Below are 18,736 nucleotides of genomic sequence, written 5' to 3' on the forward strand. Positions count from 1 at the left end.
AAAAGATCCGGTGAACAGACTCAGGGAGAAGATATGTAAGTGAGCCCAAAACAAGAGGCAAGGCCTTTAGAGACTTGGGATAGTTTTGTCTGTTCATCGCTCCACTTCTAGATGCTCCTAGAGAGAACCGCTGGAGGGAAGGCTTTGGGGCTCTGGCTCCTGCTGAAATTCCAGGTTTTGGTTACTCCAGGTTCCAGCAGAAAAAAAAATCCTGCTGATTATGCCAGGAAAATCATTCTTTGGAACTGATATCCTTACAGTTTTGTTATTGTATTCTTTAATCTTCTTTTCCTATTGTTTAGGTTAGTCGGGTTATAAGTGACGTACGCTAAGTTAACAAGTTTGTAATAAAGTATATTTATTTTAAAAAATTGAGCCTGCAGGGGTCCGTCCACACAGTGGTAGAGTACTTGCTCAGCTCGCACAAGGCGGGAGCTTCTGGGCTGGATCACCAGCGTTTGTAAGGCAGAAAGACAAAACTGACCCCTCTTGCTGTGTCTTTTTCAGATGGTCTCAACCAGTTTGGCCTGACCACCAACGTTAGGTTCCGAGGCTGCATCCGGTCTCTGAGGCTCACCAAAGGCACGGGCAAGCCGCTAGAGGTTAACTTTGCCAAGGCCCTGGAACTCAGGGGTGTCCAACCTGTGTCATGCCCAGCCACTTAATGAAGAGAACTTCAAGCCTGAGGAGGGCCCATCAAAACAAGTGTATCCTGCTAAACATATACTTGCCTATGCATATTAATAAAGCTAATGTGTGCATATACATTGAATTCTTTCTGTATTGTGTCAGGCGTGATAATTCAGACCACAGCTTGAATTTTAATTCAAGTTGTCTTCTGAACTTCTAATTATTAAACCAATTATTTCATCCTAAACAATTGCATATTTTGTGTGATTTTAGAGATGAAAGGTAACTGACCATAAAATGAATTTGCAATGTGCCCTGAAGTCATCATAAAAACAACAACAACAAAAGAAAACAAAAGCAAAAAACAAACCTCATGTACTTTGTGAAGACAACTTTAAAAAGAAACAGCCTCTATGAACAACTTTGGCATCCTCTTCCTTGTATGTTGCCTTTGGCTTTGTGTCAAGCCACTGCGACAAAATGGATTTTGTACTTGTGATTGGGAGGCAATCAGGTCCATCGGTCCCTGTGTTTGCAGAAGCATTAGCAAGTCATTTTCCTAATCCAACTTCATTATTCGAGCATTTAACTAGCCTTATAACTGAAGATCTTTTCCTGCCGAAGGTTGATCGTATAGACCGGATTCAGGCCAGACAGCTTAATTACTTGATTTCCTTGTTTGATAATGATTTATAGGCTTCCGGAAGAAGCCAGAGCCAAGCTGCAGAATGACAATGGCGCTCACAGCTCCTGCTACTGTAGTGAGCTTGTGGACTCTGGGTTTATCAGAGGGAGTCACAGTCTACACACAGATGGAGCAGACGCACACTGAAAGGCACTAGTATTTATCAGGAGACAACCCTCCAGAAACTTCGGAGACATCTCCCCTTGAATCTTTCTGAGATGTACTCTCACCTAACAAATATGCATCGCTTGTCCCTGCCCCTCCCCCCCAAAAAAAGTCTGGGTTTTTTTTTCCTTCTCCTGTCTGTTCAGTCATCTTCAAAGGGGTGTGGGAGCCAAGACTAGCTTGAATTTTATTCATCAAGCTTGAAAGGAAACATTTCATTTCCCACCTTCAGAAGACATGGCTGCAGGTTGAATAATTCAGAATGTGAAACGGTGGTTCTCAACCTTCCTCACGCTGTGACCCTTTAATATAGTTCCTCACGCTGTGGTAACCACCAACCATAAATTTATCTTCATTGCTACTTCATCACTGTAATTTTGCTACTGTTACAAATCATAATATAAATATTTGGCATGCAGAATATTTGGCTCCTAAAGGGGTCGTGACCCACTGGTTGAGAACCACTGATGTAAAAGACCAGGAAACCTGTCTCCGTATAGAATTGTGACCACCAGGACAGTAATCTACTCTGACAGTGTTATCCGCTGTTTTCATCACTGTGATGGCAAATGTACACTTAGAATTTCACCATTAGCCAGTTGCTCTGTACAATTTGTCCACATGTTTCTCTTCTACTGAAAGGGATTCTTAACCTAAGCTCGGGTTTTAACGCTATTTTCTGGGAGATTTAAAAGAAAAAAGGCCTCTTGTCAGATATAGCAGCTCTGGTTTGGTCTAGAACAGGAGGGCTGTTAGGATCTTTCCCAGGAAGAAAATTACTATTATTAAGAAAAAAAAAATCATCCACCATGCCAACTGAGTTTTATAGTCATTTGAAATTCCAACTATTATCATGACCTTGGTTATTTCCAAACACATTTTTAAAAAACCTGTATTGAATCTAGTTGCTTCTTAATCAGCCTTTAAGCCATTAAACTATTTGAAATCCAGTGTGTCTTGAAAATGCAACAATTACTTCTGCAGTGAACCTTGATATAAATTATTGGATTTATTCTGGATACTAAGTGAGATAAACATGAATAAAAACGCTTTCCTTGAATTAAAAGCCCTTTTTCCCTCAAGTTCTGCTCACAATGATACATAAATTTAAAAGTCAACATACATGACTGGCACACCTACCAGAGGCGAGGCCTGCTGAAGTCAATTCAAGATAAGTGCTTTGGAGCAGGTTGGGGGTGGGGGGGGAGGGAGAGAAGGGGGAGGGGCAGGAGGGAGAGATATGGGGGAGGGGTATGGGGCAGGGGGCAGGGGGAGGGCTCAGGGTATTGAGATGAGCACAGTGCCTCCCTCCCACCCTTGATTACAGCTGGATACTAAAGATGATTTAAGTGCATAAACAAAAGAACTAGACATATTTTCCCCTGTACCAATTAAGTAATAATCTTGAGTAGAGTTCTTGGGCATACACACATCCCCCCCTGCCAGTCTCCAAGTGTGACTGAGGCTAAAACTTCAAGCCTCTTGCCACTTTCATACCTCATTAGGAGGGACCAAAGAGTAACCTGAAGTGTGACAATGTGCTCCAAGGTCCACATGAGTAGAATTTTCCAACATGGTCCCAGAAAAGTAGCTGTGAGGGCAGAATTCAGCCTGTCAATCTTTGACTAGATTTCTACCATCTGAGGCTCATACTGAAGGGTGCATCCATGACTCTGCATGAACAGAGCTTATTGGGATCTTAAAATCAAAACTAAATTTTATGAAAGGCAGAAGTTTCTCCAGTATACTTTAACTGCCCTCCTCAAACATTAAATTGACTTCTATCTCACAATAAATTAAAAAATATTTTTTTCAGTTAGTCCATTTCAACAATTTCCCTGTGTCCTCTCACAATGCAGCCATCATACACAAAGCTGAATAGTTTCTCACTTATTTTCTAAACACTCACTCCTACCAGGTTGTTAGCCAGGTTGTTAAACCTACCAGGTTTAAAAAGGTACTCAGAACCTCAGAAAGAAATTATGAGCGGCTTTTATGGAAGTTACCATGGTAAGTACCACCACATATGGAAAACAAAGAAGAAAACCGACAGATCTCAGCCCGAAGTCACCAGAACTGTGACAAACACAGCTTCAATGGCAGTTGTAAAAAATTGTAAGTATGTTCTCCCACTTCCATTTAGTCTATTGTCTCCGACTACAAAACCCTTCTAGAAGTCCTACCTAACAAAGGAAAAGGCACTTTTTAACAAACTGGAGTCTTCTGGTTTTATGATGGTTTTATTGGATTTATTTGTATGTAAAATTGATGAATACTATTAACACAAATGCAAAAGAAAATAGTAAACTTTTGCAAATGTGGAGTCATTTTTACAACAACCTACAAATATCATGTGTCTATAGGCTTTTCCAGAGGATCATGAGAAGATCTGATTTATCACAATGTGACAGAGAAAAGGTGGGTTATCTTGTCCCTTGAGTGTACCACCCATTCATTAAAACTCTCTGCACAGGATCCAATGGGCTGCTAACGTCCCACTGCAGCTTCTCCCTGAGGGCGTACTCTCTGCTCTGTGTAGCTATGTATACTTCTCACTAAGCTGTCATGTCTCTTGGCTGCTTTTCTTCCAAGGCAGGTAGGTACCCAGAAGATATTGTCATCTGCTAAGACACCAAGTGTTATGAACCACGTGGACAGAAGCAGCCATTGTTTTTTTTTTTTTTTAAGAGCAATGAGAAGTGACAGTAGGCTGTTAGACATGGTGGTTGATATGATTTTTAATTTTGCTCTCTAGGATCCAGGACAGAAGGGACCCAAGAATAGAAACAGCATGACTCCAAAGGTAATAGTGACCTGGAGTAGGGTGTGTTTGTAGAGACAGAAGCACATGCAAGGAATTTTTAAAAGAGGTAGCTGCACTTAGAAAGGAGAGATGCTTGAAGGAAAAAACAGGGAGAAGGCATTGTACAGATGAACAATTCCCAAGTATCTGGCTTGAGTGACATCTGGATAATGTGACTCAGAGTGGGAAGCTTGGAGAGTAAAGATACTGTAACAGTCAAGAAGCATGTGTCTAAGAGTCCTAGCTTAATCTGAAGCTTATGGAAATGTGCCATCTAAGGTAGCAGAAAGGCCAGGTGTTGGGCTTTAGGATCTGAACCCTCTGTGGACCATTCAGTTCTGTCCTGTGCCACGTGAGTCTCTCCATAGGGACATTGGCAAGGATACTTTAGACACCAACATGTCTATCAACTATTGTCCACGTCCTAGGAATGAATAAAGGCTTGCTACAGTTTTGTGGCAGTCTCTACTCAAATCTAATCTGTAGAATATGGGGCCCACAAACATCCACATGCAAATGAAAGGACCCCTTATGTTGTTGTGTATTAATTGGGATATTTTTTGAAATTAGCGATAGAATTTTCCAGCCAAAATAGTTCAGAAACTCGGAAAGAATAGCAAATCACCAGTTTTGTGCTAACCTCGATATATAGAAAAAGTATTCCCACTCAGAAGCATGCGCAAAGATGGTTAGCACAGCTTTTTAAAATTTTCCCAAATTGGAAGCAGCCAAGATATTATTCGGTAGGAAAATCTATAGCCAACTTTGATGTACTCATGCCATGCCATGGAATATTATTTGGTAAGTAAGAAATTATAAAATCATAAAACAATATAGAGGAAAGAGAAATGTGCATTTATAAGCAAAAGAAGTCACTAAAAATATTACACACTGGATGATTCTTGTTATATGGTTTTCTAGAAAAAACAAAAGCTGTAGACATTATGAAAGGTTCAAGAGGTCTGCAAGAACTCAGGACAGTGATAGGGATAAGCAGGTGCAACATGGGATTTTCTTTTTTTTAGGGCAGTGGGGCTGTTCTGTATGAAACTGTGATGGTAGACACCTGCCATCATGCATTTGTCACCTTCTGCTCTCTAAAATAGGGGAAGCCCTAATGTGATGACAGACTGTAGCTGATAATTTGCCAACAGTTAAGTATCAGGTTTTTATTTTATTTTATTTTATTAATAAAATTATTCAGATTACAACTCAATTGCCATCCCATCACTTGTATCCTCCCATTCCTCCCTCCCTTCCACTTTCACCCTATTCCCTTCCCCTAGGTTTATGACCGAGGGGGACCTCCTCCCCCACTATATGGTCATAGGCAAGTATCAGTTTTAACAAATGGACCATACCAACTAAAGATGGCAGTTACTGAAAAAGCTGCATATATGATTTGTCTTGACTAAAATAAAGGTTGTTGTTTTCTTTTTCTCTGATTGGTATTTTATTTCTCCTTTAAGAGTTCTACATAAGAGAGAAAGGGCTTTTTGGATGGCATAATTGTTATCTTTGCTGGAAATGATCATATAATCATTTAAAACAACACAAATGTGTACATACTTGAGACTTAAGATTTCTGCAGCCTATAAACACCTCTTTGGGTTTACAAAGGAAAAAAGCAATATACTGACAATTCAACTGTAACCCTTAGAAAAACACCAGTTTCCTTACCAAACCTAAACGTTCAGTACAGGGACCTGTCATCCAAGACAGCAAGGAGCTCAAGCCACTGGAAGCCAAGAGCAGCTCACCACACCAGGGCTGACCCTGGCCCATCCAGCGCCTCTTCAAAGGGCTCCTTATCCTCATCTCAGGAAGACGGCCGTCACCCAAGACAGGAGCAGTAAATAGACCCTTTTTTTTTTTTTTTTTTTTTTTTTTAACATTTCTGAGTGTCTTACACAGCATTTCACATCCAGAAGCTCAAGAGCTCCAGGCACCCATGCCTACCACTCTTTCGTCTTCTCCCTTCACCTCAGAGAGGAAACCAGGCCTTCCTAAGTCATTGTAGGCGCCTGGGATAACAAAGTAGAGATGTAAGCAATGCTATTTGATAAGAGTAAGAATAAGGAAAAAGCAAATTATCTTAAAGAAAAAGTGTGCTCTACCACATTAAGCAATCAGACCAATGCACAACCTACTGCAAAACTGTAATACAATACGGCCAAACACACGGTTCAAACATTCAGCTGTTCGAGCATGTGAAGATCATCTTCTGAAAGACCAACTGGGCTCTTAGTCTGTATGTAGCTACGTTTGTGTAACCTTAAAAACCGCTGGCCCTCAACAAGCTCTCACACTGATCTTGATCCTTGTTAGGAACTTTGACAGGAGACAGTAACAGCTCAACAGTCAGCTTTCGAGGTCTCCCGGCGCTCATCTTCAGCATTCATCCAATGACTGGGCTTCGTTTTCGTCCCTCACTTCTCGGCATCTCCCTGAAGACTCCCCTTCTGGGTTGTAGCTCTGCATTTTAATATTCAGTCTCTCGGCTAGTTTCTGTGCCCCGAGCTTTGCCTGCACCTCATCAGAATTCTGCTTCTGTTCCTCCTGCAGGGCCAGACTCTTCAATAGAGAGCAGCTGTGCAGGCAGGTGGTGGAGCAGAAGGAAGCGCGCTGCTGTGATGTCATCAAGATGCTGCCTAGCCCTGCGTAGTAGCCGCTCTTCCGAGGAAGCGGGAGACTCACCCCTCGGACTGACTTGGTGAGTCTCTCTGTTATGTGGGTAACGCGTTGGTCTTCAACTTATGGGGAGGGGGCACTGGGTTTCTGGCTCGCGGTTCTAGCATTTTCACGCAATGCGGCTTCTTAGGAGTCTTGCTCTGGAGCCCTGGGAGGTTGTCAGCGCTGGTGTTTTCTTCTGAAGGTTCAGTCTGGGCTGAGATTGTGGTCTTTTGCAATTTATTGATAAACAGATTGTCAGTGCCGCTGGAAATATCTTCCACTTTGACCTGACACAGAGCGCTGGGGAAGATGTTGATTCACTTCAGATGAGGGTGCCTTGTCTCTGCTGCTGGGAGCTGGGCCTGTGCTCACTGGGCAGCCGGCCTCCAACGTCTCCTCACTCTCTCTGTGAGCGGGATGTGCAGGTCCTGTGGTTTCTGGGGTTGCTTTAAAGGATTTAATGTCTGCAGAGGAACAACCAAGAACTAATGGTGAAGTATCAAGCATCAGGTCAGAATTCTGGGCCTTGTCTGTGTCAATATCAACCCTTGCCTTAGGTTACAGTCTACACAACAGGGTCAAAGGGTTCACTTCTCCCTCCAACCCCTCCGCGTTCTGCCATGGCAGCATTCAGGTTGGCAATGGTGTCTGAGACTTTTTTTTTTTTTAAAAGGACTTTATTTTTTTTAATTAATTTATTCTTGTTACATCTCAATATTTATCCCATCCCTTGTATCCTCCCATTCCTCCCTCCCCCCACCCCATTTTCCCATTATTCCCCTCCCCTATGACTGTTCCTGAGGGGGATTTCCTCCCCCTGTATATGCTCATAGGGTATCAAGTTTCTTCTTGGCTACATGCTGTCCTTCCTCTGAGTGCCACCAGGTCTCCCCCTCCAGGGGACATGGTCAAATGTGAGGCACCAGGGTACGTGAGAAAGTCATATCACACTCTCCACTCAACTGTGGAGAATACTCTGACCATTGGCTAGATCTGGGAAGGGGTTTAAAATTTACCCCCTGGCATGTCCCATGAAAGCCTTCACCTACCAGGAAACTGGGACAGAGGGGAGGGCATCCTATTGGAACTCTAAATAAGAGACGCATGGGAGAATAGCAAAATAAAAGGATACAGAGGGTCCTAGAAATCTACAAGTAGAACAATATGATAGGCAGATTTGGGCCCAGGGGTCCTGCTCAAACTAAGGCACCAGCGGAGACTTTTTTTCTTTTTTCTTTTTTTTTTTTTTTTTTACCTTTGTCGGGCAGTTTGCAAATGGATTTTTGATTGCGCAAAAGTCTCTCTTGTCACTTCAACCACAGCTCCACCGAACTCTGCCTCCTCAAGTGCTGGGGAGCTGGGGGCTCGAAGCCTCGGGGCAGCAGCTAGTGCTTGGTGCACAGGGGCACGGCTGTGGCTGGCACAGGGGCAGGGTTCCCCAGCGGGGCCCATGGCTCAGGAGCGTGAGCGGGGGTCGCCATCTTCCCAGAAGAGCTGAAGAAGTTTTTTTGTTTTTTTGTTTTTTGTTTTTTGTTTTTTCCCTAGCAGCAAACACGGGATAAACAGAGCTAGAAAAGGATAGGTAAGGAAATGAAGAAGCATTTCTTTTCAGATGTTTTGATTTTAGATCTAAAGATCCATGTGACTGTATCAGACAGGCAGACGGACCTGAGTGTGACTCAAAGGGGGTGGGGATGGGGTGGCGGTAAAGAGATGCAAACTTTTGAGGCAGATATTCAGGAGTCTGTGGAAATTGTTAAGCTTTCCTCGGGAACCTGAGAGAAAGAGCCTCCATATGTAAAGGTTGGGTTTAAGAATAAAGAAGAATGAGAAAGAGAAGGTGGAGAGATCTCAATACGTCCCAAGGCAAGCCAGGAGTAAGAGTTACCCTCCTAGAGATACATTGCTGAGGTATGGGCATGTTCACTCACCTAATGGAATTTTCTGTAACGCATAAAATATCCCACTTTACCCCATAGCCACACACAATTATAGTTTGTCAATTAAACAAGTATGAAATAATGGACTTAAGCAGTCTCTTAAATTAAATAATCAAAACTTTATTGTAAAGAACTTGTAAGCAAAAACTCACATGGCAAGATTGGTCAGGCCCAACGTCTACACATATCAATGGACGTCTGCACAGTTTGGACGGCCATACGGAAGCTGAGGAGCTTCGCATTGCATTCTACACTCTCACTCTGCACTGTCAATGATATCTTATGTACTTATCAGCCACAGGGAAAACAAAACAAAAGAAGCCATGAGAGACTTAAAAGTAGAACACCAGTTAGCTTTATGTGCTCTCGCATGACTTATGTGTCCAGTACCAGCATTAAATCCTTACTCACCACCTAACACTTACTCTTTCTTGTTCATCCCTCTACACATTGTTATAACAACATGTACATATGTTTTCATACATATATACCATATTAGGATTCACATATGAGAGAGAATATATCTTTTTTCTTTCTGAAATTGTATAATCTCAATATTATGGATTCTAAGTTCTAATTTTTCTATAAGTTTTGTTATTTCAGTTTTCTTTAGAGCTGAATGGTATTATATTCTACATTTGTATAGGGTTTACATTATTTATTCATCAGCTGATGGGCTAGATTGAATAACTCCTTGATATGGTGAATAAAGCAGCAATAAAATAGCAGTGCACATATCTCTGTGGTGAACTGTGAAGTTCTCTGGATGGCCCAGGAGTGAAATAGCTGGGCTGTGTGGTAGTTTTTAGGTTCTCTTTTCTTTCCTTCCTCCCTTTCTTTCTTCCTTCCTTCCATCTGATTTCCACAATGCCGGCATTCAGTTTTTCCTTCACCATCAGTGAATAGGGGTTCGTTCCTCTTTCTCCACATCTCTTCAACATCTGTTGTCGCATCTCTTGAGAGCCATTCCAACTAGGTTGAGTGAAGTGGTGTCTCAAAGTGATTTTCATCTGCATTGCCATGGTGTCCAGAGACATTTAACACAGTTTAAAGTGGCTATTAGCTATTTCTGTTCCATCACACACCAAATAGTCTCTATTCATTCCAGTAGCCCATTTGCTGATTGGCAGTTTTATTTTCTTGGTATTGAATTCTGCAATTCTTTGTAGGTTCTAGACATTAGTCCTTTGTCTGGAGTAGACATGGTAAAGACTTTCCTCCCATGATGCAGGCTGCGTTCTCTGCCAATTGTTTCCTTTGCTATGCAGAAACCTTTTATTTTTATATAGTCCCATCTGTTGGTGCTTGGAGGCAGTTCCTGTGCTGTTGTGTTCAGAAAGATCTTGCCTGCCTCTGTGTCTAGAAGCATATTCCAGAGGATCTTGTTTGTTTGTTAGTTTTAGTAGTTTCAGCATTTGGGAGTCTTAAATTAAGGTCTTTGATCCACGTTGAATTGATTTTGGACAGGGTAAAAGATATGAATCTAATTTTATTCTGCATGTGGATATCCATGTTGGCCAGCACCATTTGTTGGACAAACTGTCTTTTTTCCTTTTTTTTTTTTTGTCTTCCTGGGCATAGCTTTGGGGGTTTCTTCTGGGCCCTCTTTTCTGTTCCATAGGCCTCCTCTCTATTTGTATGCCATTTTAAGCAATTTTTAAAAAAGAAAGCTAAGAGTACCATTGGATTCAAGGAGTGTGGGGTGTGTTTTTTATGATAAAAGCTGTTTCTGGATAGACAACATGGTAACCTTGACAAGAGCTGTTCTGTAAAGACTGCAGCCCTGAATGGGAAACAGGAATTAAAGAGGGCTTTTGTAAATGAGCAAATGTTTTTTTGTAAAGGGATTATTTTGTGTCAGCCCTTGCCTCGCATACAAATCCCTCTCTTTCTCACCAGTGAATAAAATTAAATGGGAACACGAAATTGCTTGAACATATGTGTATCCACATGACTCTGATAAAAGATGCTGGCCCACCGGACAAGCTGGAGAAGAGCCCTGCGTCTCAGCCAGATGCAGCTCCTGTAACTGAGCAATCATCAACTAGTCAGATCATATCTGCCTGCTCATCAAAGCCCTCCTAGAGGGCCTTTTTTTTAAAAAACTTAGATTTGAGGAAAGGCAGAGACTTCCTAGATTGCTATGCCTTAAATAATTTACTTAAATAAATCACTCAGTCCATCAATAAGTAATAAAGCCTTATCTGCGTGATCGAGTAGACTAAAACAAGAGAAAATGTCAAAAGACAAATGTAATCTGCTAGATGCAGTAATGAAAAGATGGCAAAGAATACAGAGAAAGGCTTAGAGGTGCTAGACGCAAGCTCCTCTTCCCGACTCCTGCTACCCAGGCAACCATACACGCAGCTCAGGAGGGCTTTTGATGGTGGCTGCCTGCAGACCACGAGGCACACCATAGACACTGTTCTGCTCCTCATACAAAGGGCACTAGTTCTAGGACTAGGCTCCACCCTTAAGATACATGACCAAGAAATCCATCCAAACTTCTGTGGGTTAATCTTTCAAGAAATAGCACAGTAAATTTGAGTGCAACTTGGCATAGTTTACATCTCCGCTGTTCTGCTTCACAGTCAAGGTTTTAAGTTGAACTTAGGCCATGAAAGCGTTGATGTCAATCAATTTGGGGAAGTTAATATGCAGAATTCAAGAGACTGGACCAACAATAATCAATGAAGCTATGATTAAATGATTGTGGAGACAAAATGTTTGGATGAAAACATCAACTGTAGGGGCTAGTGTGAAAGCTTTCAAATAAAACCAGGTGTAAGTCATACAGAGTCATAGTTCCTCTTAAGAGTGAATGAGGTAGCTGAGTGTGGGGTAGCGCATGTCTGTAATCCCCGCACTCGGAGGCAGAGGAAAGTGGATCACTGTGAATTCCAGGCTAGCCTGGTCTACAAAGCAAGTCCAGGACAGCCAGGGCTACACAAGGAGAAACACTGTCTCAAAAACAATACAAAACAAATAAAAAAAGTGAAGGGACAGATGCCCGGCACCCATCCCAGAAGCGTACAGCACATTTGGGGCAAGTGCAGACATAGGATTCAAACCCGTGGCCAAGGACAGTAAAGCCATTGTGGATGGGAACCTGAAGCTCATCTTGGGCCTGGTATGGACTTGGATCCTTCACTTCTCCATCTCCATGCCCGTATGGGAGGATGACAGGGATGATGATGCCCAGAAGCAGATGCCAAAGCAGAGGCTCATGGGATGGATTGAGAACAAGATCACATTCTTCCCCATCACCAACTTCAACCAGAAGTGGCAAGATGGCAAAGCCCTAGGAGCCCTGGTAGACTGCTGTGCTCTTGGGTCTCACTATTTAGCCATGGCTGGCCTGGAGCTCCCAGAAATTTGCCTCCATCTGTTTTCCATTGTCTGGGATCAAAGGCCTGCATCATCATTCCTACTAGCAATCCTTTGTGCCACTCAATATCTACTTGGTTCTCTAAGCACTTGATTCCCAGCATGCACTTGGATCTGCTCTCCCGTCACTACTTCAACATGACTATTAATCCTTAGAGGATGTGCTGACAAGTGAGGTGACTAGATGCCTGCCAGGAAAGCTTATTATAAGATTTCATTTCTTGAGTATCCAGGTAACATCCACAAAGACTCATTCTTCTTTGATTATTTTTCAACACATTTCTCACCTGAGCCTTGAAGTCTAATAGAATTGTAACTTACAAGTATATATTAAAGTACATTTTTTTCCTGAAGAGAAGGTTTGTTGCATAAAGAAATCAATAGCCTAAAGGTACTTAAAATGTTTTTAATAATTCTATGCAAAAAAGTGAAGGTGATATTGTGGTTCAACAAGAAAAAATGATGTACTCCTAAGATTAAAGACCAGAGATTACCTTTACCACCTAGACAATCGACTATAGGTAAAATGTTTATAGCTGGAGAGTTAAGTAGTGACATTTGAACACGGTTTGTAGGTAAAAATACTCTGCCTGACCTAGAACACTGGTTATGAGAATGCCTTCTGCAGGAAGATGTCAACAAAATCTATCCTGTCCTGATAAGGTCTCAGCACAAACCAGAGGACGATTCTATCAGAGTTCACCCTGGGCAGCCAATGACTTCACTGGCATTACTTTCATAGTGTAGGGGAGGGGTTACTTGTAGGAGTGTGAGAGATCCCGAAGCCCCTGCTAGAAAGGTTCCTCTCGGCATGGATGATGGCTTCCCTGTGCCTGCATAGATGGAGTCCTGCCTCAAATAACCTTCCTAAGCCTATACCTTGGCCAGCGCTCTATCGCTGTGAAGAGACACAATGGCCACAATTCTTGAAGAAGAATACATTTAACTGGGGCTGGCTTACAGTTTCAGAGGTTTAGGCCATTATCATCATGGCAGGAAGCATGGTGGCGCGCAGGCAGACATGGTGCTGGAGAAGGAGCTGAGAGTTGTACATCTGTATCTTCAGGCAGCAGGAAGAGAGAAAGTCACTTGGCCTGGCTTGGGTTTTGACACCCCAAAGCTCAACCCTTGTCATACACTTCCTTCAACAAGGGCAGACGTAGCCCTTCAAGGCCACACCTTCTATTCCTTCTCAAATAGTACCACTCCCTGATGACTAAGCATTCAAATACATAAGTCTATGGGGTGGGGGAAGGGTGGGGTTGCATTCTTATTCAAACCACCAGCAGAGATTCTAGGCCACGTGCAATTAGGGTAGGACTGCATGCAAATGCCTGTGGGGAGCTGATGGATACTCCCATGGTATCAATAAGGTTCGATAAGCCTCCCAATCCATCCTTCTATGAAGGAATGTCAATAGTCCACAGGCCCCTTGGGAATGACTTACCAATAGGCACAGCTGATCTCATGAAGATGGCAGCCATTTTGCCCCAAGGACCACTTTCTACAACAGACTCTAATTCTGTGCCTCTCTTTTCCAATGTTGAAGGCTGTAACTCTTCCTCCCTTAAAAATAGAAATCTCTACTGATTTTACTGTTTGATTCTTCACTTTTGTTCGTTTTGAATTTTCTTAATTTAAGGGTAATACTTAAGGTGTTATTTTGATTTGGGATTTTAAAACTGGAGGAACTTGTATTGCGCGAGAATGTGTGTGTGTGTGTGTGTGTGTGTGGTGTGTGTGTGGTGTGTGTGTGGGGGTGGTGTGTGTGTGTGTGTGGTGTGTGTGTGGGGGGGGTGGTGTGTGTGTGTGTGGTGTGTGTGTGTGTGTGTGTGGTGTGTGTGTGTGTGTGTGCGCGCACGCGCGCGTTCTAGTCTATTGGTTGAATTACATTCTCCTTAACTAGGTTACTACTAACTTTTGGGTTGCTTTTAGACAATATGTATTGTGACTTAGCAACATTTTGGTTAATATCACTTCCTGAATTTTCCCTTTCTTCTGGATTCTTTTGTTCGGATGCTAGAGATTATTAAAGTAGTTCCTTTTGTAGGAACAAGCCTCATGGTTTTAAATTTCAGAAAAGGTGTTTGTCTAGCTTTTAATCTTAATAGGTTAAGACAGAGAATTCTAGACAAACATCTTCAGTCAGCACTTTGACGATAGGCATCTACTGTCCTCAATGCTATTACTAAAGCTGTCTAAGAGATCCGGATAGCATCTTTGAGTGTTTTTGTTTTCTCCTTGATAGTTGAGTTGTCCTCCCCTCCCCCTTAGTCCATAGTCATCAGTTTTCTGACAATTATGTGCCAGATAAAGGTTTGTTTTGATTTGTGCTATTATTCAGCTTTCAATGTACATTTTCAACTTCAGACTGGAGTTTTCTTGTAATTCAAGGTCCTCTTGAGCATGTCTCTTTGCACATGGTCTTTCCCAAATTCTCTTCTCTCTTCATTTGAATCTTAATTAAATTGGAGTTTGGTCTTCTGGGTGCCAATCTGTCTTTCATACTTCCAGGGACAGATCCAGGATTTTTGGAATCTGCAATTTACACAATCTGGGAGTTATTTTAGGGATGATATAAAAAGGTGAATATAAAATCAAATATGTAAAGAGTATATCTTTAAATTGTGAAGGGAAAAATCACCCAAGTTGAAATTATAAAGAAAATAAATATACCTGGGCCTGGAGAAATGGGTCAGTGGTTAAGAGTTACACTGCTTTTGACCTGGGTTCTAAGAACCCATCTTGGGGCACCTCACAACTGAATGCAACTCCAGCTTTGGGTATCTGTGGGAGCGGATCTGATGCCTTGTTCTAGCCTCTTCAAGCAATGCGCTCACTTGTACAAACCTACATACATAGTTTTAAATGAAATATTGTTAAAACCCAACATACCAAGCATAATTCTTGTAAATGCCATAGGTGTATTAACCACTGTCCTGACTCCATGTGGCCTTTTCTCCTTTACATCTGGGCATTGCATTCCTCTGTGACAATGGCGTGAGGTCATTGTCAGTTGAAAAATACATTTCAATGTCTTCTCTAGCGTGCTTCTCCCATAGTCCCTTTTAAAACGTTCTTTAATGCCGTAGCACCTCCCTGGTTGTATTATAAGCGCTGTTTTTGTTTATTTGTTTGTTTGTTTTTAATATTGTCAGTTATGGATAAAAACCTTGGTTTTGTTCGTATAAATCTTAGTTTCTCTTCCTGATGCTATGATGAAATACCCTGGCAAAAGCAATTCTTAGGTGTGAAGGTTTATTGTAGCTCAGTCCAAGGGAGTCATCCGGCATTCCAACTGAAGCACTGGCCACGTCTCACGCACAGTCAGGAATCTGAGAAGGTAGAATTCGCGCCCAGGCTGCTTCTCCATTTCATACAGGCCAGATCCCTGTCTAGAGAACAGCCCTGCCCACATCCGTGAACCTAATCAAGATAATCCCTCACAGGTGTGCCCAGAGGCCCAGCTCCCTGTGCTTCCAGATTGTGTCAAATTCACAATTAACACTTTATTATCCAAGAACAAGGTTTTTCTCCATAATTGACAATAATTAAAAAGCAAGTAAACAAACAAACAAAAACAGCACTTATAAGGCAACCAGAGAGGTGCTACGGGATTAAAGGACACTTCAAAAGAGACTATGAGAGAAGCACGCTAGAGGAGACACTGAACTGACAAAGACCTCACGCCATTGTCACAGAAGAATGCAATGCCCAGATGTAAAGGAGGAAAGGTCGAATGAAGTCAGGAGAGTGCTTAACACACCCATGGCATTTACAGGATTATGCCAGGCTGACTTCATACATCTCAAACTCTGCTTATTCTTAATTCTCCATACAGTCGCAATGCCAGGTGCTGTGAAGCATTTTTCCTATTATAAAGTTTTCATAGGCCTTGCTGTCTAAATGCCTATCACTCAAGGCGCTATTCCCAGAACCTGTTCCTAGGTGACAATGTCTGCAGTAACAAATATGCAAGGAAATTACTACAATTACAAATGCATCTCTCTAAGTACAGGCTGCATATCCCCAAGTCACCTTTACATAGAATGTACAAAAGTGTGAATGAAGCAAATGAAATAGAAGTTTTAATAGTTGTAATCAATTGCTGCTTAAAAACCGCACTTTTGAGCACTGTAGAATCATAAAATATGAACACATTGCTGAGGGGATTATACTGCTGGGTGGGACCCATGTGACTCACTAACACTTAAAACCTGTTATTTCATAAAACACATTTTAACTCCGCTTCTGTACATATCACAGAGGTTTCTATTGTGTTTTGATTTCTTCATTTCTATTTTTCATTTCTCTATTATCTATTCCCCAAAGTCTATCAGTTAGCCTATCTGCCAACTATTTCATTGTAATGATTTTAATTTGTGAAAATTTTATTATTTCATATCTCCCTACATATCTTATTTAAAATGTTTTTGGTTTCTTATTCAATTTCTTGTGAGTCTTTATCATTTATTATAATATATTATTAAACATTTAAAATGTTTATCTTTATTTATTCAAATTGTTGTATTATATGTAATTCCTTAGTAGTAATATTTCCAATTTTTATGTTTGCTAACAGTCTCAGAATAAGAGTATCTTGTGCATTTTTAAATTTGGGATATGTGTTTATAATGAATGTCTTATATGTGTCCTGGCTATGTACTCTATGCAACAATTTCTTCTTTACTCTCATGAATAGACTGTAGATTTAGTATTCAGCTACCTGTGGGCTTTAGTCCTGATAGCACTGATATTAAAATTCCAACCCCTGTTGCAAACAGATGTAAGGTAATTTGGCCATTTATCAAGTAGCAGATTGAAAAGTAAATATTATGATAGCACTCACAAGCACAAATGCTTACATGCCGCACATATTTAACCTCAATAGCAGATGGTGTACTACAAAGAAATGAACCCCTGAACCGCATTTGGTTTTCAATTTTAAGCAAAAGGCCCAGACATTATTAGCAAGAAAGTATTAAAAAGTAGTTTACATGAATTTAAAAGCCTCATACGAGAATACCCTCCTTCTGTACTCCCAAGCTAAGTGATCTGGGGGAAAACAGACAGACAGACCTGTCACTCTCACGCTGTCCAGCACTGCTACGGCTGTGGAACCCTTCTAATGTTCCTAGACTTTTATACTTTATACCTTCACAGTATTTCAAACCAACCATTTATTTTACATTTGACTTACTTCACCAGCAAAAAAAAAAGAAAAAAAAAAAAAAGAAAAAAGAAAAGAAAAATCTTTTTCAACATCATTACATCTATTAACAAAACCATCTGATGAATATTTTCATGTCTGAGCACACAGCACATGTCCGTAAAAGTAGCAGTTCCTAATGGGGATACTTCAAATGACAAACGGTACCCCCCCCCCCGTGTGTGTGTGTGTGTGTGTGTGTGTGTGTGTGTGAGAGAGAGAGAGAGAGAGAGAGAGGTTTGGCCTTTAATATAGTGAGAGAAGGGTGTCCTTCCATAGAACTGAAAAGACGGTCAGTCACCAGTGGCTTCCAGAGTTAGACTCCAGCAGCCTCGCCAGCATGGGATGGAACGTCTACCTTCCACTTTCATCATGAGCATTGGTATTTTGAGGCAAAATAATCTAATGTGAGTTAGATATTGTCAAGGAAAATATGTCTCTTATGCCATTAAAATAGATTTCTGTTTGTTACATAAAGACAAAACAGTCTTCGGGTATATACATTTTAATCACCTGTAATATTTTACACATGCATGCAAATTCTCAGCAGGGGGATCCTGCATTCTGCAAGTGCTCGATTCCTTTTTACAGGTAAATTTGAGGGTTGTAGGTATACGATATGCATTCAACTTTACACGGTATCTAAAATTTCATTTTGGGCGTTATCTTGATATCGAGGTGAATGAATGAATGAATGAGGAGGTGGGCGGGAGGGCAGGGTGATGGAGGGACAAAATACTCTAGCACGTCTACATCATGGTTTACAGTAGTGCTTTCCCAAAGCTGTTGCACGTTCTGCATCTGGCTTCTATTATCTCCACAGCATCTCCATTCCCCAGGCTTTTGGATGCAACTAGCAGTCACTACTAGCAACCAAGGAAATTGCAATAGAAGAGCAAGTGTTATCATGAAGAAATAGTAATTTATGAAGGAATACCCCTGTGGCCTGCATTATTAGAGTCTCCCAATGAGCTTAACTCCCCCTTGGGGGAGCAATTTAGATGACAGGAGATGCTGATTCAACACATTTCTGAATCCGTGTCCTCTCCTGGTTCTGGCTGTGCTATAACCAATTCTGCTAAGTGGTCAAGTTTCATGGCACATGTAATCATAGCACAGCAGGACTTCAGTAAACAACAGAAATTAGAGGTATCGAGGGACAGCAAACAATTATGGAAGAGAAAAGTTAAGGATTGGAGAGAGGCAGCTCCTAATGCAGAAAATTCCTCCTCGCTCAGCCTTGA

At 41.5% G+C, this 18,736-nt stretch overlaps 1 protein-coding gene and 1 pseudogene across 1 annotated transcript in view; one reads left to right on the plus strand and one right to left on the minus strand.

Annotated features, from left to right (window-relative positions):
* The window catches only part of Lama2 (laminin subunit alpha 2), a 570,793-nt gene extending 569,900 nt beyond the window's left edge, over nt 1-893 (plus strand). Inside the window, 1 exon segment of the mRNA XM_051164111.1 lies at nt 508-893. Coding sequence (XP_051020068.1) covers nt 508-665 — 158 coding nt within the window. The 3' untranslated portion in view covers nt 666-893.
* Nucleotides 894-6,674: 5,781 nt separating this feature from the next.
* LOC127205365 (DNA-directed RNA polymerase II subunit GRINL1A-like) lies at nt 6,675-7,538 on the minus strand (annotated as a pseudogene).
* Nucleotides 7,539-18,736: the final 11,198 nt, after the last annotated feature.

Source organism: Acomys russatus, chromosome 21 (genome assembly GCF_903995435.1).
Source record: "Acomys russatus chromosome 21, mAcoRus1.1, whole genome shotgun sequence".
NCBI lineage: Eukaryota > Metazoa > Chordata > Mammalia > Rodentia > Muridae > Acomys > Acomys russatus.